General features: G+C 42.8%; 1 protein-coding gene across 1 annotated transcript in view; it reads right to left on the bottom strand.

Moving 5' to 3' along the window:
- Positions 1-12,968, bottom strand: part of LOC116977716 (pappalysin-2-like) — a 280,018-nt gene that overhangs the window by 65,002 nt on the left and 202,048 nt on the right. The window contains exon 18 of the mRNA XM_033028424.1: positions 8,237-8,369. Coding sequence (XP_032884315.1) covers positions 8,237-8,369 — 133 coding nt within the window. The remainder of the gene's footprint in view (positions 1-8,236; positions 8,370-12,968) is intronic.

Genomic DNA, 12,968 nt, shown 5'->3' with positions numbered 1-12,968 from the left:
TCCCTGTCTGTTCTGCTTACTAATTCATAGATATGAAACGTAATTTTTTTGTTTTGTTTTTTTGTTTTTTTTTGTTGAGGAAGTCATGTTGTCCAGTCTTAGTTTATGCAGTGACTGTACCCTTTGTGCCGTGACCAATGCCATTAGCATGACTGTTTTTAATGTCAGTCTGTGTAGGGACAGAGCTGTTGCTGGAGACCAATTCCTGAGCATCTTCAGGATAATAATTACATCCCATATTTGGGAGTACCTGGTTCTTGGGGGATTAGTATTAAAATTCCCCTCATAAGTTTTGTTACCAGTGGGTGAGTCCCAACAGAGTAACGCTCTGTCCCCTGCCATAGGTAAGTCGATAGGGCACTTCTGGCGCAGTTGATGGCACTGTAACTGAGCCCCTCATCATAGTGGAGGCCTGCCAGATATTCCAGAACAGACGGGATGTTCATGTCTCTGTAGGTGATGTTGTTTTTATGGCAGTGCATCGCCCACTTCCTGATATAGACCAGACAATGTTTTTTGGTTGACTGTCTTTGGGCCGCCGAGATCATGTTCACTGTTCGATCCGTCAGTCCCAGTTGTAGTAGAGGTGTTTTTAAAACTCTACGAATTAATAAGTTCAAATGTTTATGGCATGGGTGGCTATCCCTTGTTACGGGATGTAGCAATAAATCTGGTCTATGTGGGATGGTGATACATGGTTCTAATACCATGTTTAATACCACTGGGAACCATGGTTGAGTAGGCCAATCGGGTACTACTAATACCAGACGCAGAGTCTTGTTGTATTTTCCTTAATACCCGACTGATGAGGCAGGAAGGAGGGAATGCGTAAATAAACAATTTCCCCCCCAATGCAGCGAAAATGCATCTGTCGCCGCTGCCCCAGGGTCTGGTTCCCATGAAACATAATTTGATAACTAGTGGTTAAGTCTGGATGCGAATAGATCGATATCTGGTGTTCCATATTTTGCTGTAATATCAGCAAATAATTTTTTATTCAACATCCATTCGGTGTATTCATTAAATTTGCGTGACCTGGTGTCTGCCATTAAATTTAGTCTTCCTGGTAGGTAAGTGGCTGATATCCAAATATCTCTCTGGATACACCATTGCCAAATTGTATTAGCCAGATTGTCACATGATGTCGATTTGTTTCCACCCATGTGGTTAATGTATGCTACCACGGTGGTATTGTCTATCTGTAGTCTAACATGCTGGTGATATGACCCAGTACAATATGACTTTAGGCCATGTAATGCACCCAACATTTCCAGGTAGTTTATGCCCAGTGTGAGTAATAATGATGCCTCCTGAGCAGTCCATCTACCTCCACAGCTGGTGATGGTATTGGTGGCTCCCCACCCAAGTGCACTGGCATCAGTTTGTAGTATCATGGAAGGGTTACTGACAATGATTGGATTGGAACAAAGCCAGATGTTATCTATCCACCATTTTAGTTCCATTTTAGCTTGATTGGTAGTTTCATAGGTCTGTCAAAGTGACCTGCATTAATTTAGAGTGCTTGTATTTTTGCTCTCTAAGTTTAGGTAATGTAGAGGTCCAAATTGTGTGGCTGGAAAGGCAGCCACCATTTTGCCAATTACTTTTGCTACCAATCTGATAGATGGTTTGCTGATGTCAATGAGGTTATTGCAAGCCTCTATTAAATCTCTAGCCTTTCCCTTAGGCAGAGTCACCGACATGTGAACTGAGTCAATGGTGAAACCCCAAATAGTCCATAGTAGTGGAAGGCGTTAGTTTAGATTTAACTGGATGGATAATAAATCCCAGTTTTTCAAATAACTGTTTTGTGGCTGTTACAATTTGTTTGGCCACTTCCAATGTTTTGCCCACAATGAGTATGTCATCTAAATATGCCATGACCATGTGTTTACGTTTCCGTAGAGACGCTAGGGCTGGTTTCAAAATTTTTGTGAACAGCCTGGGGCTGATGATAACCCATTTGGCAGTGCTTTATACTGCCAGTGTTGTCCCATCCAGTTGAATTTTAAGTAACATCTGTGGTCACCTCGTATAGGCACTGAATAGTAAGCATCTTTTAAATCGATGCTGGCCATGAAGTAACCTTTGGAAATTAATTGTTTAGCAGTAACAAAGGTATCCATTTTGTCAGATCTATGATGATGCGACAACCACCATCTTTTTTGTTTTTGATAAATATATTGGACACGAATTCTAATGGTTCGTGTTGAGTTTTCTCAATTACACCTTTTATGTAAAGCCGCTCCAGTTCAGCTTGCGCTTTTGATTTTTCTTTATCAGAAGGCACGAACATTCGGTTCAGTATATGTTGAACTGGAGGGCTGTACTTGTGTATAAACTCTATTGTATATCCCTGGATACTGCTTAAGATGTAAGTATCGGTTGTTAACATGCTCCATGCCTTCAGAAAAGAGTGTAATCTCCACCCAACCTCCATGCTCCCTGTATTTTGTAGGAAACCAGACCCACCTACCTCCATAGTTACCAGTGGCAGGTTTACTTCTTTTTGTAGGTTCTTCGCTGCTGTTCTTGTGCTCGTGTCTGGATTTTCGGTTTGGTTGGCATTGGAGGTCCCCGCATCTTCCAAGAAGGCCGGCCTGGGCCATAGCCTAAAAAAGACTCATGTTTTGAGTACCGGGCCTTCGAGCTTTCACCAGTTCTGCTGGTGGGTGCGTAGGGTGCTGTCTTTGGCTGTAGTGGGTTCCAGTAGGTTCTCTTGTTCCTGCACCCCTTGCACACTTGTCTTTCCTTCTGCGGACCCCTCTTCCAGGTCAGCCCAGAACTGACCCGCAGTGCTCCCCTCTGATGAGGTAGAAGCACTGTGCAGCCCTTCAAGAGGTACTGCTGTGGGTTTATCATAGGGCCCACAGTGACCCGACTCCATCTCCCGGAGTCTGTCACATTGGAGCAAAAGCTCCAACACACCACTCCATCCGGCTCCAGCGCTCTCGGGCGCTGGCCGCCTGCGGTTGTTCAAAGTCGGACTCCTCTGAGTCCACGACCTTGTTTGTTTTTGCGTCTAGCCTTACCGCCCGGCCGGATCTGGATCTGGCCGGTGCGGAGGCGACATCGTGCACAGCTGATCCCACTATCGGTGATCCGAGTGCCGCTGGCTGCTGCTGGCTGCCCGCTGCTCCGTGGTCCTCCCTCACCAGCTTTGTCCTTACTGCCCTTCCGTGGAGTGGATCTGGCCGGTGCGGAGGCGACATCAGGCACAGCTGATCCCATCTAGCCCACCAGCTTTGTCGCAGCCCGTTGGTTTCTCCACCTGTAATCAGCATGGTAAAAACACAAAAAGACCGCAGCTCTTACCTGCAGGTCCAGGTTAAAATTGTCGCTACGGGGGAACGTCGTTCCACCCCGTCTCCTGCCGTTTTTGACTTGTCCAAAAAGTCGACGGCCCCATTCTGAAGTCTCCCGCCCGGCCGTGGTGTTCTGGCCGGCGCGGGACCAAAAGTCGGCACAGCTGATCCCTTACGGGGCTTGTGCCTTCAGCTGCTGCTGGCTCCCGCAACTTCGCGGTCCTCCCCAGCCAGCTTCACTCGCAGCACTTGTGGACACTAATTTGTCCAGCTTCCCCCCCTGTGAAAAAACAGCGCGGGGAACAAAACTACCGCAGAGTAAATTTCTTACCTGCAGGTCGCGGTTTCAAACTTACCGCTGCGGGGGAACGCTCCCCCCCGCCTGTCGTTTCGCAAGCGTGAAGCGATATATGACACGCATGCGTCGTGGCGGGGTTCTTCACGTAGTCACTCACGTGACTCCGAAGTAAAATCACCGGTTAGGCCTCAGTTGGAATAAATGTCCAAAGCTGGACATAACACTACAGGAATGATGTTAAGTTCCGAGAAGAAGCTCACAGGAGATTTACTTGATCAGTGCCAAAGTTAAAAGTCCTCAGTTTTATGGAGAATCTGCTGTATATTCCTCAGAATTTAGAAGCAAGTGTTCAAAATCATGAATGATTTAGATGGAGTGGATTAGATGGACTGCTTCCACTGGCAGGAGTGTCAGTAACCAAAGGACACAGATTCAGAGCAACGGGCATACAAACAGGCAAGATGAGATATTTTTTTTTAAACACAGCTATGTGTTATGATTTCAATTGTACTGCCTTAAAGAAAGTTGGAAGCAGATTCAGTAGTAACATTCAAAGTGTTATGGATGGTAATGGAGATGGCGAAGAGGGTCTAACTCCCTTCAAAGAGTGGGAACCGACACCACATCCAAAAAGGTCTGTGCAGGTTCTTCGATGAGCCAAAGAATAACAGATAAGTCTCAAAATAAAAATGGCACAATCTGAATTAATCTTGTACAAACTTAGAAATTAAAAAATGGAAAAGGTAACAGGAATATATAATGTTCAAATTTCTAATAATACAAATTAGATTAACTTTTACATTTTTGGCAATCAATCCGGATTGTTAGGCATATTCAGCACTATTTTGGAATGTAGGCGTTCTTGCATTTTGATATTACATCAGTTTGAAAAGTATATCACAAAAATACACGTGTAATCAATGAGCACTTTACAGGTGGTGACACATAGATGAATGACATAATAGCATGAGGTTCATCCAAAGAGGAACATGATGACAAGACTTAGGAATGTACTTCAATTTACTGTAAGGCTGAATTTGAAACTTAATAAAGATAAATGTGTGTTTGTAGACGCCAAACCTCTGTTAGTCATATCATCCCAAAAAATCTCAGCTTTTGTGCATATGCCACGTCCACAGTGTAATAAATACATGCAAGATTCTATGGAACGTTCAAACTTTCTGGAAAATCTTTCATTTCTTACAAAACTACTCATATGTGGCTAGTTCCAACAAAATAATATAACACTTGAAAGTTCCTAATCCCTCCAAAATGTTAGGCACTTACGATGTCCATTATCTTGGAGATCTACGGAGCGATATATCAAGTAGGACTCACAGCTGCAAGTGCACACAATGCAAATCTAATCCCCTGGACCAGGGATTTCCCTACTGCAAAATCTGTTTCAGTGCTGCACTTGCTTTTCATTGCCAACCACATTCTGACATGTCACAAGTGGCTTTTGGTTGTCTGCCCTGCTGTTACTGCCCTACACATTCAGAATTGAAAACGGTTTTATTAATCCAACTGTTCCTCCTGCCACGATAGAGCATCACATCACTTCCTTTCCTGTCCATCTCGTTCTAACATTCTCTTGAAAAATCTACTTTCACAACACTTCAGCAACCTTCATTGAACAAGCCGTCCCCAGTTGCTTCACAGATTCAGGTCAATCTACCTAGGCAATCTATCAACCTAGATGACACAAGTACCAAATCTTCCCAAACCACACACAAAGCCTACAACATTAGCTTTACTTGCCTTAACGGAACTGTTCTGTATTTAAGATCGAGTTCAATCACGCAGGCTACAAATTTCTTTTGAATCATGGCTTTAATACTATTCCCCACACCTCTCTTTGTCAAACCTATTCTCTCCCACACTCTTCTTTTGTTGTTTATTATCGTATCCACTGAATATTATGTTTACATACCTGTGGTGCTGCTGAAAGTAAGAATTTCATTGTTCCTTTTTGGGACATATCACAATAAAACACTTTTGACTGCAGCTTATCAAAGTGAGTTCCTTTTGCGGACGACACAACCCTGAATGGACTGATCCGGATGGGGAGGAGTCTGCCTACAGACAGGAAGTGTCACAACTGGCATCCCGGTGTCGTCGCAACAACCTAGAGCTCAATGCTCTTAAGACAGTGGAATTGATTGTAGACTTTAGGAGAGCTCCCCCTCCCCTCACCCCACTCATCATCATCAGTCACATCTGTGGAGTCTTTTAAGTTCCTGGGAACCATCATCTCCAAGAACCTTAGGTGGGTGGCTACCATCGACTCCACAGTCGAAAAGGCACAACAGAGGATGTACTTCCTGCGGCAGCTGAGGAAGCACAATCTGCCACAGGTAATGATGGTCCAATTCTACACGGCCATCGTAGAGTCTGTTCTCACCTTCTCCATCATGGTCTGGTTTGGTTCAGCAACCAGGCACGACGCCTGGAGGCTGCAGCAAATCGTTCGATCAGCAGAGAAGGTTATTGGCTGCAACCTTCCCTCCATTGATGAACTGTACACTGCAAGGGCCAGGAAGCGAGCGGGCAAGATCATCTCTGATCCCTCTCACCCTGGCCACAAATTATTTGAGTCACTTCCCTCTGGAAGGCGACTCCAGACTGTCAAAGCTGCCACAGCCAGACATAAAAACAGTTTTTATCCACGAGTAGTTGCTCTACTCAACAGCCAAATATCTGTAGCCTCCCTTTGATCTGGTATTTTGTTGGTTCACATGCTTGATCAATGGTGTTTTATCATTAATGTTTTATCATTATTAATGTTTAGTATTTTCTGAGTCATTCGTAACTGTCACTGTATGTCATGTTGTTACTTGTGGGCGGAGCACCAAGACAAATTACTTGTATGTGAATACTTGGCCAATAAACTTACTTACTTACTTACTTATATGGTAATGATTTGCTCCCCTATGGGTACTTGGAGACCTCCAGCTATGCTGCTTAGAAAGTTGGCCTAGCATCTGACCCCAAATAACACTGAGTCTCGCTCCATCTTCCTGTCATTAGAAGCTGTCTGCTTGCTTCTTCTCTCTCAAATATAGAGAAAAGGGGTGGCATGGCAACGCAGCGGTAGAGTTGCTGCCTTACAGTGAAAGAGACCCGGGTTCAATCCTGACTACAGGTGCTGCTTGTACGGTGTTTGCATGGTCTCACTGTGACTGGGTGGGTTTTCTCCGGGAGCTCCGGTTTCCTCCCACGTTACAAAGACATACAGGTTTATAGGTTAATTGGCTTTGGTAAATATTGTAAATTGACCCTAGTGTGTAGGATAGTGCTGGTGTATGGGGATCGTTGGTCAGCATGGTCGCCGTGGACCAAAACAACTGTTTTTCACGCAGTATCTCTAAACTAAACTAAACTAAAAGATCTTGTGCATGGTCAGATTTGAGGTGGGATCCTGCATGGCACAACCCCAAGATATCATGCTGAAAACCAAAAAACAGCTCAAAAGCAGAGTTACTCATGAGCCAGTGGGACTGTATCTCAGGGACTGTCCAACCATAGTATATGGCAAGAAACAATGATGCTGACCTATTTGTCCAGACAAACTCAACTTACTAGCTATACAGCTTGGTGGTAAATGAATTACTGTGGCTGAGATTGCTGGTTTAATTCATCCATTTTCTACAGGTACATGTGTGGCAAGGCTCGTTCACTAGAGGAAATAAGATTGCTACTGTTCTGCCAAAGTAAATGCTCTGTTCCCTCTGAAGACCAATTTGCAACAACAGTGCGATTGTTTAATTTCACAGAGTTGCTACAACACTGACGGAGGGCATTGAACTCATCAAAGTCTTGGAAGTCATTGCCCTCGGATGTTTACCCAATTCCCTCTTGTGAGCCTAGACTGATTCAGCTTCCAATACCTTTCAGCGAGTGTTTGTAACATCATAATCATGCTGTATACGTCTTTCAAAAGTTCATAAGTTTGAGGAACAGAATTAGACCATTCGGTCCATCAAGTTTACTACGCCATTCAATCATGGTTGATGTATCTTTCCCTCTTGACCCCATTCCGCTGTCTTCTCCCCAAAACCCTGACAACCTTACTAATCAAGAATCTGTCAGTCTGCAGCTTAAAATATCCACGACTTGGCCTCCACAGCCATCTGTAACAATGAATTCCACAGATTCACCACAATCTGACTAAAGAAATTCCTCCTCATCTCCTTTCTAAAGGTACATCCTTTTATTCTGAAGCTATGGCCTCTGGTCCTAGACTCTTCCACCAGTGGAAAAATCCTCTTCGCATCCACTCTAACCAGGCCTTTCACTATTCGGTAGGCATCAATGAGGTCCCCCCTCATGCTTCTAAACTCCAACGAGTATCGGCCCACTTTGCTCATGTCTTTCCTCATATTCCCTGGTATCTGTCAGAAAGGCAACAGATTAGGTTCTAAAGAGATGGTCAATGGGCTGCATCCACAGCTCTGAGTAATTTTCATGGTGTACTCTAGGAATCTGCTTCATGACGTTTGGCATCGAATTTAAGGTGATGCAGTCTTTGAAAAAATATTTATGTTTACATAGATTTGCATTTAGCACCTGTGATCCTGGAAGGCTTAATATATGCAAGAATTATATAAATTATTTGTTTTATTTTCAGTACCTATTTTGTAGCCATCAACACATCGATATTCCACCAAGTTCAGCTCTGGAGGGGGCAGGCATTCTCCATGCACTTGGTCACACAAAGTAAAGTCTTCTGTCCAAGTCCCATCTTTAGTGCAACGGATTGGGCCCTAGGAATTGTAAATATAACATTAGTAAGTCAGTAACATTGGCAAATACATAAATGTCACGGGTCAACTTATATTTTCCGAGTCCTCTTTCATATTTATCAAGAAGATACAAGATACTGCAGATGTTGGAATATTGAGTGAAAAACAAACTGCTGGGGAAACTCAATGTCAGGCAGCATCTGTGGAGGAAAATGGTCTGATGAAGCTTTGGTTTCATTCTGAAGAAGGGTATTGACCTGAAAGTCATTTGTCCATTTTCTCCACAGATGTTGGGTGACCCGTTGAGTTCTTCCAGCATTGCTTTTTTAACTTTACGTTTATCAAAACATATTCTGCCATTATCTGTTGTAAGTCTAGGTGTCAAACAGCACACACAGCACAACAACACCAACTGTCACATAGGTACACTCCATAAAATAATCTAATGCATAGGCTCCATGATTTAATTGTGTAGTGAGATAGAATTCTATCTCCGAAAGAACAGTATGTAGAAACATTATAGCAGAGTGAAGAACTAAAAAACGAGGCAAATAATGTTGGCAATAATTTAATAACTAACAATAGTGGGAATAATTTATTGGCCCCAATACCAACTTTGAACACAGCATAAGGGCATTGTGGGCGGCACAGTGGCGCTAGTGTGACAGAATGGTGCAGCTTAGAGAGCTGCTGCCCCACAGTGCCTAGAGACCCAGGTTAGATCCTGAGCTCGGGAGCTGTCTGTATGGTGTTTCCACATTGTCCCTGTAAATGCATAGGTTTCCTCTGGGTGCTCTATTTTCCTCCCACATCCCAGCCGTGCGGATTTGTAGATTAATTGGCCTCTTTAAATTGCCCCTAATGTGTAGGGTGTGGATGGTAAAGTGGGATGGGTAATCACTGAACTCGGTGGGCCGAAGGGCCTGTTTCTATGCTGTATTTCTAAACTCTAAACAACTTGACAAATAATGCATGAATTTAATGTTTACATTATGTTTAATTTATTGGGCAATTGGAAGGTAACATCTAGAGAACAAATTATTCATGGAATAATTTGAAAACATTGGAAGCAGATTTGCGAGGATTCAGACAATAGACAATAGACAATAGGTGCAGGAGTAGGCCATTCGACCCTTCGAGCCAGCACCGCCAGTCAATGTGATCATGGCTGATCATCCACCAATCAGTACCCCGTTCCTGCCTCCTCCCCATATCCCCTGACTCTGCTATTTTTAAGAGCCCGATCTAGCTCTCTCTTGAAAGCATCCAGAGAACCTGCCTTCACCACTCTCTGTGAGAAAAAGTGTTTCCTCGTCTCCGATCTAAATGGCTTACTCCTTATTCTTAAACTGTGGCCCCTGGTTCAGGACTCCCCCAACATCAGGAACGTTTCCTGCCTCTAGCGTGTCCAAACCTTTAACAATCTTATATGTTTCTATGAGATCGCCTCTCATCCTTCTAAACACCAGAGTGTACAAGCCCAGCTGCGCCATTCTCTCAGCATATGACAGTCCCGCCATCCAGGGAATTAATCTTGTAAACCTACGCTGCACTCCCTCAATAGCAAGAATGTCCTTCCTCAAATTAGGGGACCAAAACTGCACACAATACTACAGGTGTGGTCTCACTAGGGCTCTGTACAACTGCAGAAGGACCTCTTTGCTCCTATATTCGTTCCTCTTGTTATAAAGGCCAACATGCCATTTGCTTTCTTCGCTGCCTGCTGTACATGCATGCTTACTTTCATAGACTGATGTACAAGGACCCCCAGATCCCGTTGTACTTCCCCTTTTCCCAACTTGACGACATTTAGATCTGCCTTTCTGTTTTTGCTACCAAAGTGGATAACCTCACATTTATCCGCATTAAACTTCATCTGCCATGCATCTGCCCACTCCCCCAACCTGTCCAAGTCACCCTGCACTAAGTCACTATGTGGAAAAGTTGCCCCTCATGCGAAATATGCTAATTATATTTAGATATAAACAGATCCCGGAAATATTCAGGATCTGTCGAGAAGGAAACAGTGTTAGCATTTCAGGTGACCTGAAACATTAACTGCATCTCCTTCACCATAGAGGCTTACTGACCCACTGAGCATTGCCAATATTTTTCTGTTTTTATTTCAGATTTCCTGCATCAGCACCTTCTTTTTTGCAATTTTCAGTAACTTTAGGATGACGATGAATCGGCTAGATTATAATTTATTGTGGTACATAAGCCCCAGAGACTAATTATAGAGAAAGTTCTCATTTTTACAAGGAACATGAAGCCAAGGTTGGCCTTGGATTGAATGGCTGCCAAAATAAGTTTTGTCTGAAATCTGGGGATGTTTTATAAATGAGCAAAGAATGACTGAGAGATGAGAAAGCAGGAGAAAACAGAATTAAGGTAAATCCAAAAGAAATACAGGAAGATTTCAAGAGTATCAATTTACAGATACAAATGATGCAATTGGTGAAAGTCAGTATGGGTCCCTCAAAGCAGACATACAAGATAACATGCTGGTGGATAATACACTAGAAGAGTTAACAAAGATTAGCATTTGTCTTGAGAGTATAAGAACTAATGGGTTGTCAAGAGTCTAATTAGTGTGTGAAACTTAAGTAAACACAAGTAAAAGATAAAGTAGAGAAAATAGTGGGAATAAATGATAGCGAATCAGAGACTTGATGACTTCCTTCCTAGGTTTTTAAGAAGACATGGGTGCACTGGGTTTGATGTTACAAAATATCCTTACTCTCATCCAGTGCAGTGCAATGGCATTACAACAGATTTGTGGTTAATACCGACTCATCCATTCTGTGATCTTGCAATTGAAAATACCTTCCTTTGCAGCAATTTTCATAAACAGTACTAATATATCCCACAAATCTGTTGTAATGCCATTTAAGATTCAGATTAAGATTTGTTTATTACCATATACACCAGTGTGCAATGAAATCCCTTGTTCACATGAACCTCCCAGAGTAAACACTACACATAGAGGATTAATAATTATACCAATAAATACAACGTGCAAAACAGCAAGATTATAGTGCAAAAGAACATTGAAGTACAATAACGTAATAACCTCATGAGGTAGAGTTAAGTGTAAAAGTACATTGCAACACCTCTGGGAAGATGGTATGAAAGAAGCGATTAGTACAGGAGTCCGATTACAAAGGTGAAGAATCTGGATATCTAAGATTTTAAGCTCCTTTCTCTTTTCCAAGAAGGTGGAAGAGTGAAAAGGTAATGGCCAGGATAGCAGGCATCCTTGACAATACTTCCAGCATCACTGATGCAACGTACCATGAAAATTGACCAGAAGGAAGGAACTGGCTAGTCTGTGATGGACAGTGCTGTGTACACTACACTCTGCAGGCTTGGACTGTCAAGAGCAGAGCTATTGCCTCACCCGAATTAGATGCTTCTCGTCAGAATACGTTCTAGAGCGTATTTGCTTTCTGCAAATACGCTGATGCACTTTTTTGATCACCGCATTAGTGTGAAAGTGGGCAAACAAATTTTTATCTGACATTCTTTTCATGAATATCTCCTGGAATATATGGGAAGACCACTAGAGACCAGCTCACTTCTTCTGCAGGAGAACATGGAAGAAAATGGAGACATCATCAGTCCATTTTCCAGGTGGTCCCTCAAAATGTGATTAAGCAAAATAAACGATCGTTCTAAACAACTGAATAGCTCCTAAACTCATAATCAGGGATAACTTGCTGCTTAAAAATAAACTCAGGGAATGTCAAGCCCCGTGGACATTCTTGATTTGAAATGCTCACTCTATCACCGTGACATTCAATTGGATTTTGAATATCCCCATGGATTGTGGCCCACAATTCGGAACACTGATCTACCTGATTCAATATTTAAAATAGAGAAACCAAGTACACAATAGATCTGTGGATATTGTGATTACATTCAAACAGGCGCATGTGCTAATCATATGTTTCGTGAACTGCAATGCATTTCTTTTGTTAGAGGATGGTTAATCTGTGGAATTCATTGCCACAGACGGTTGTGGAGGCCAAGTCATTGAGAATTTTTAAAGCGATTGACTGATTCTTTATTAGTATGGGTGTCAGGGGTTATGGGGAATAGGCAGGAGAATGGGGTTGAGAGGGAAAGGTAGATCAGCCATGGTTGAATGATGGAGTAGACTTGATGGACCGAATGGCCTAATTCTGCTCCTATAACTTATGAACATTAAAAAGGTAAACCGAGGGGTAAGGGGAAAAGATGCTGGGCTTTTATTCTGACAGGAAGGCACCTTGTATTGGCTTCAGAGTTGTAGCTGCAGACTGCCTGCAGTAGAGTCAGTCACAAAGCAAGTCTTGAATTGGATCCAGTCAGCACATCAAAAATAGGCGAGTTTTTATGATCAGTATAGCAGGTTGGGGGAATTTTATGTTCCCATTAAAATGAATATCTTTGTTCTGCAGTGGAATATGCTCTGACTTAAGGTCTATGCGTGTGATAATTAAAGAGCAGGTAAATCAGGTAGATTTGTAGATGTGAAAACCCTTTCAATATTATACAGAACAATGGAGACTGAAATGCCTGGTTTCAGCTCATTCATTCAAAGGTCAGTCGCAATTTTTTTTAGGTAGGACAGAATTC

Source organism: Amblyraja radiata, chromosome 10 (genome assembly GCF_010909765.2).
Source record: "Amblyraja radiata isolate CabotCenter1 chromosome 10, sAmbRad1.1.pri, whole genome shotgun sequence".
NCBI classification, from domain to species: Eukaryota; Metazoa; Chordata; class Chondrichthyes; order Rajiformes; family Rajidae; genus Amblyraja; species Amblyraja radiata.
This window is presented reverse-complemented; position numbering and strand designations above follow the sequence as displayed.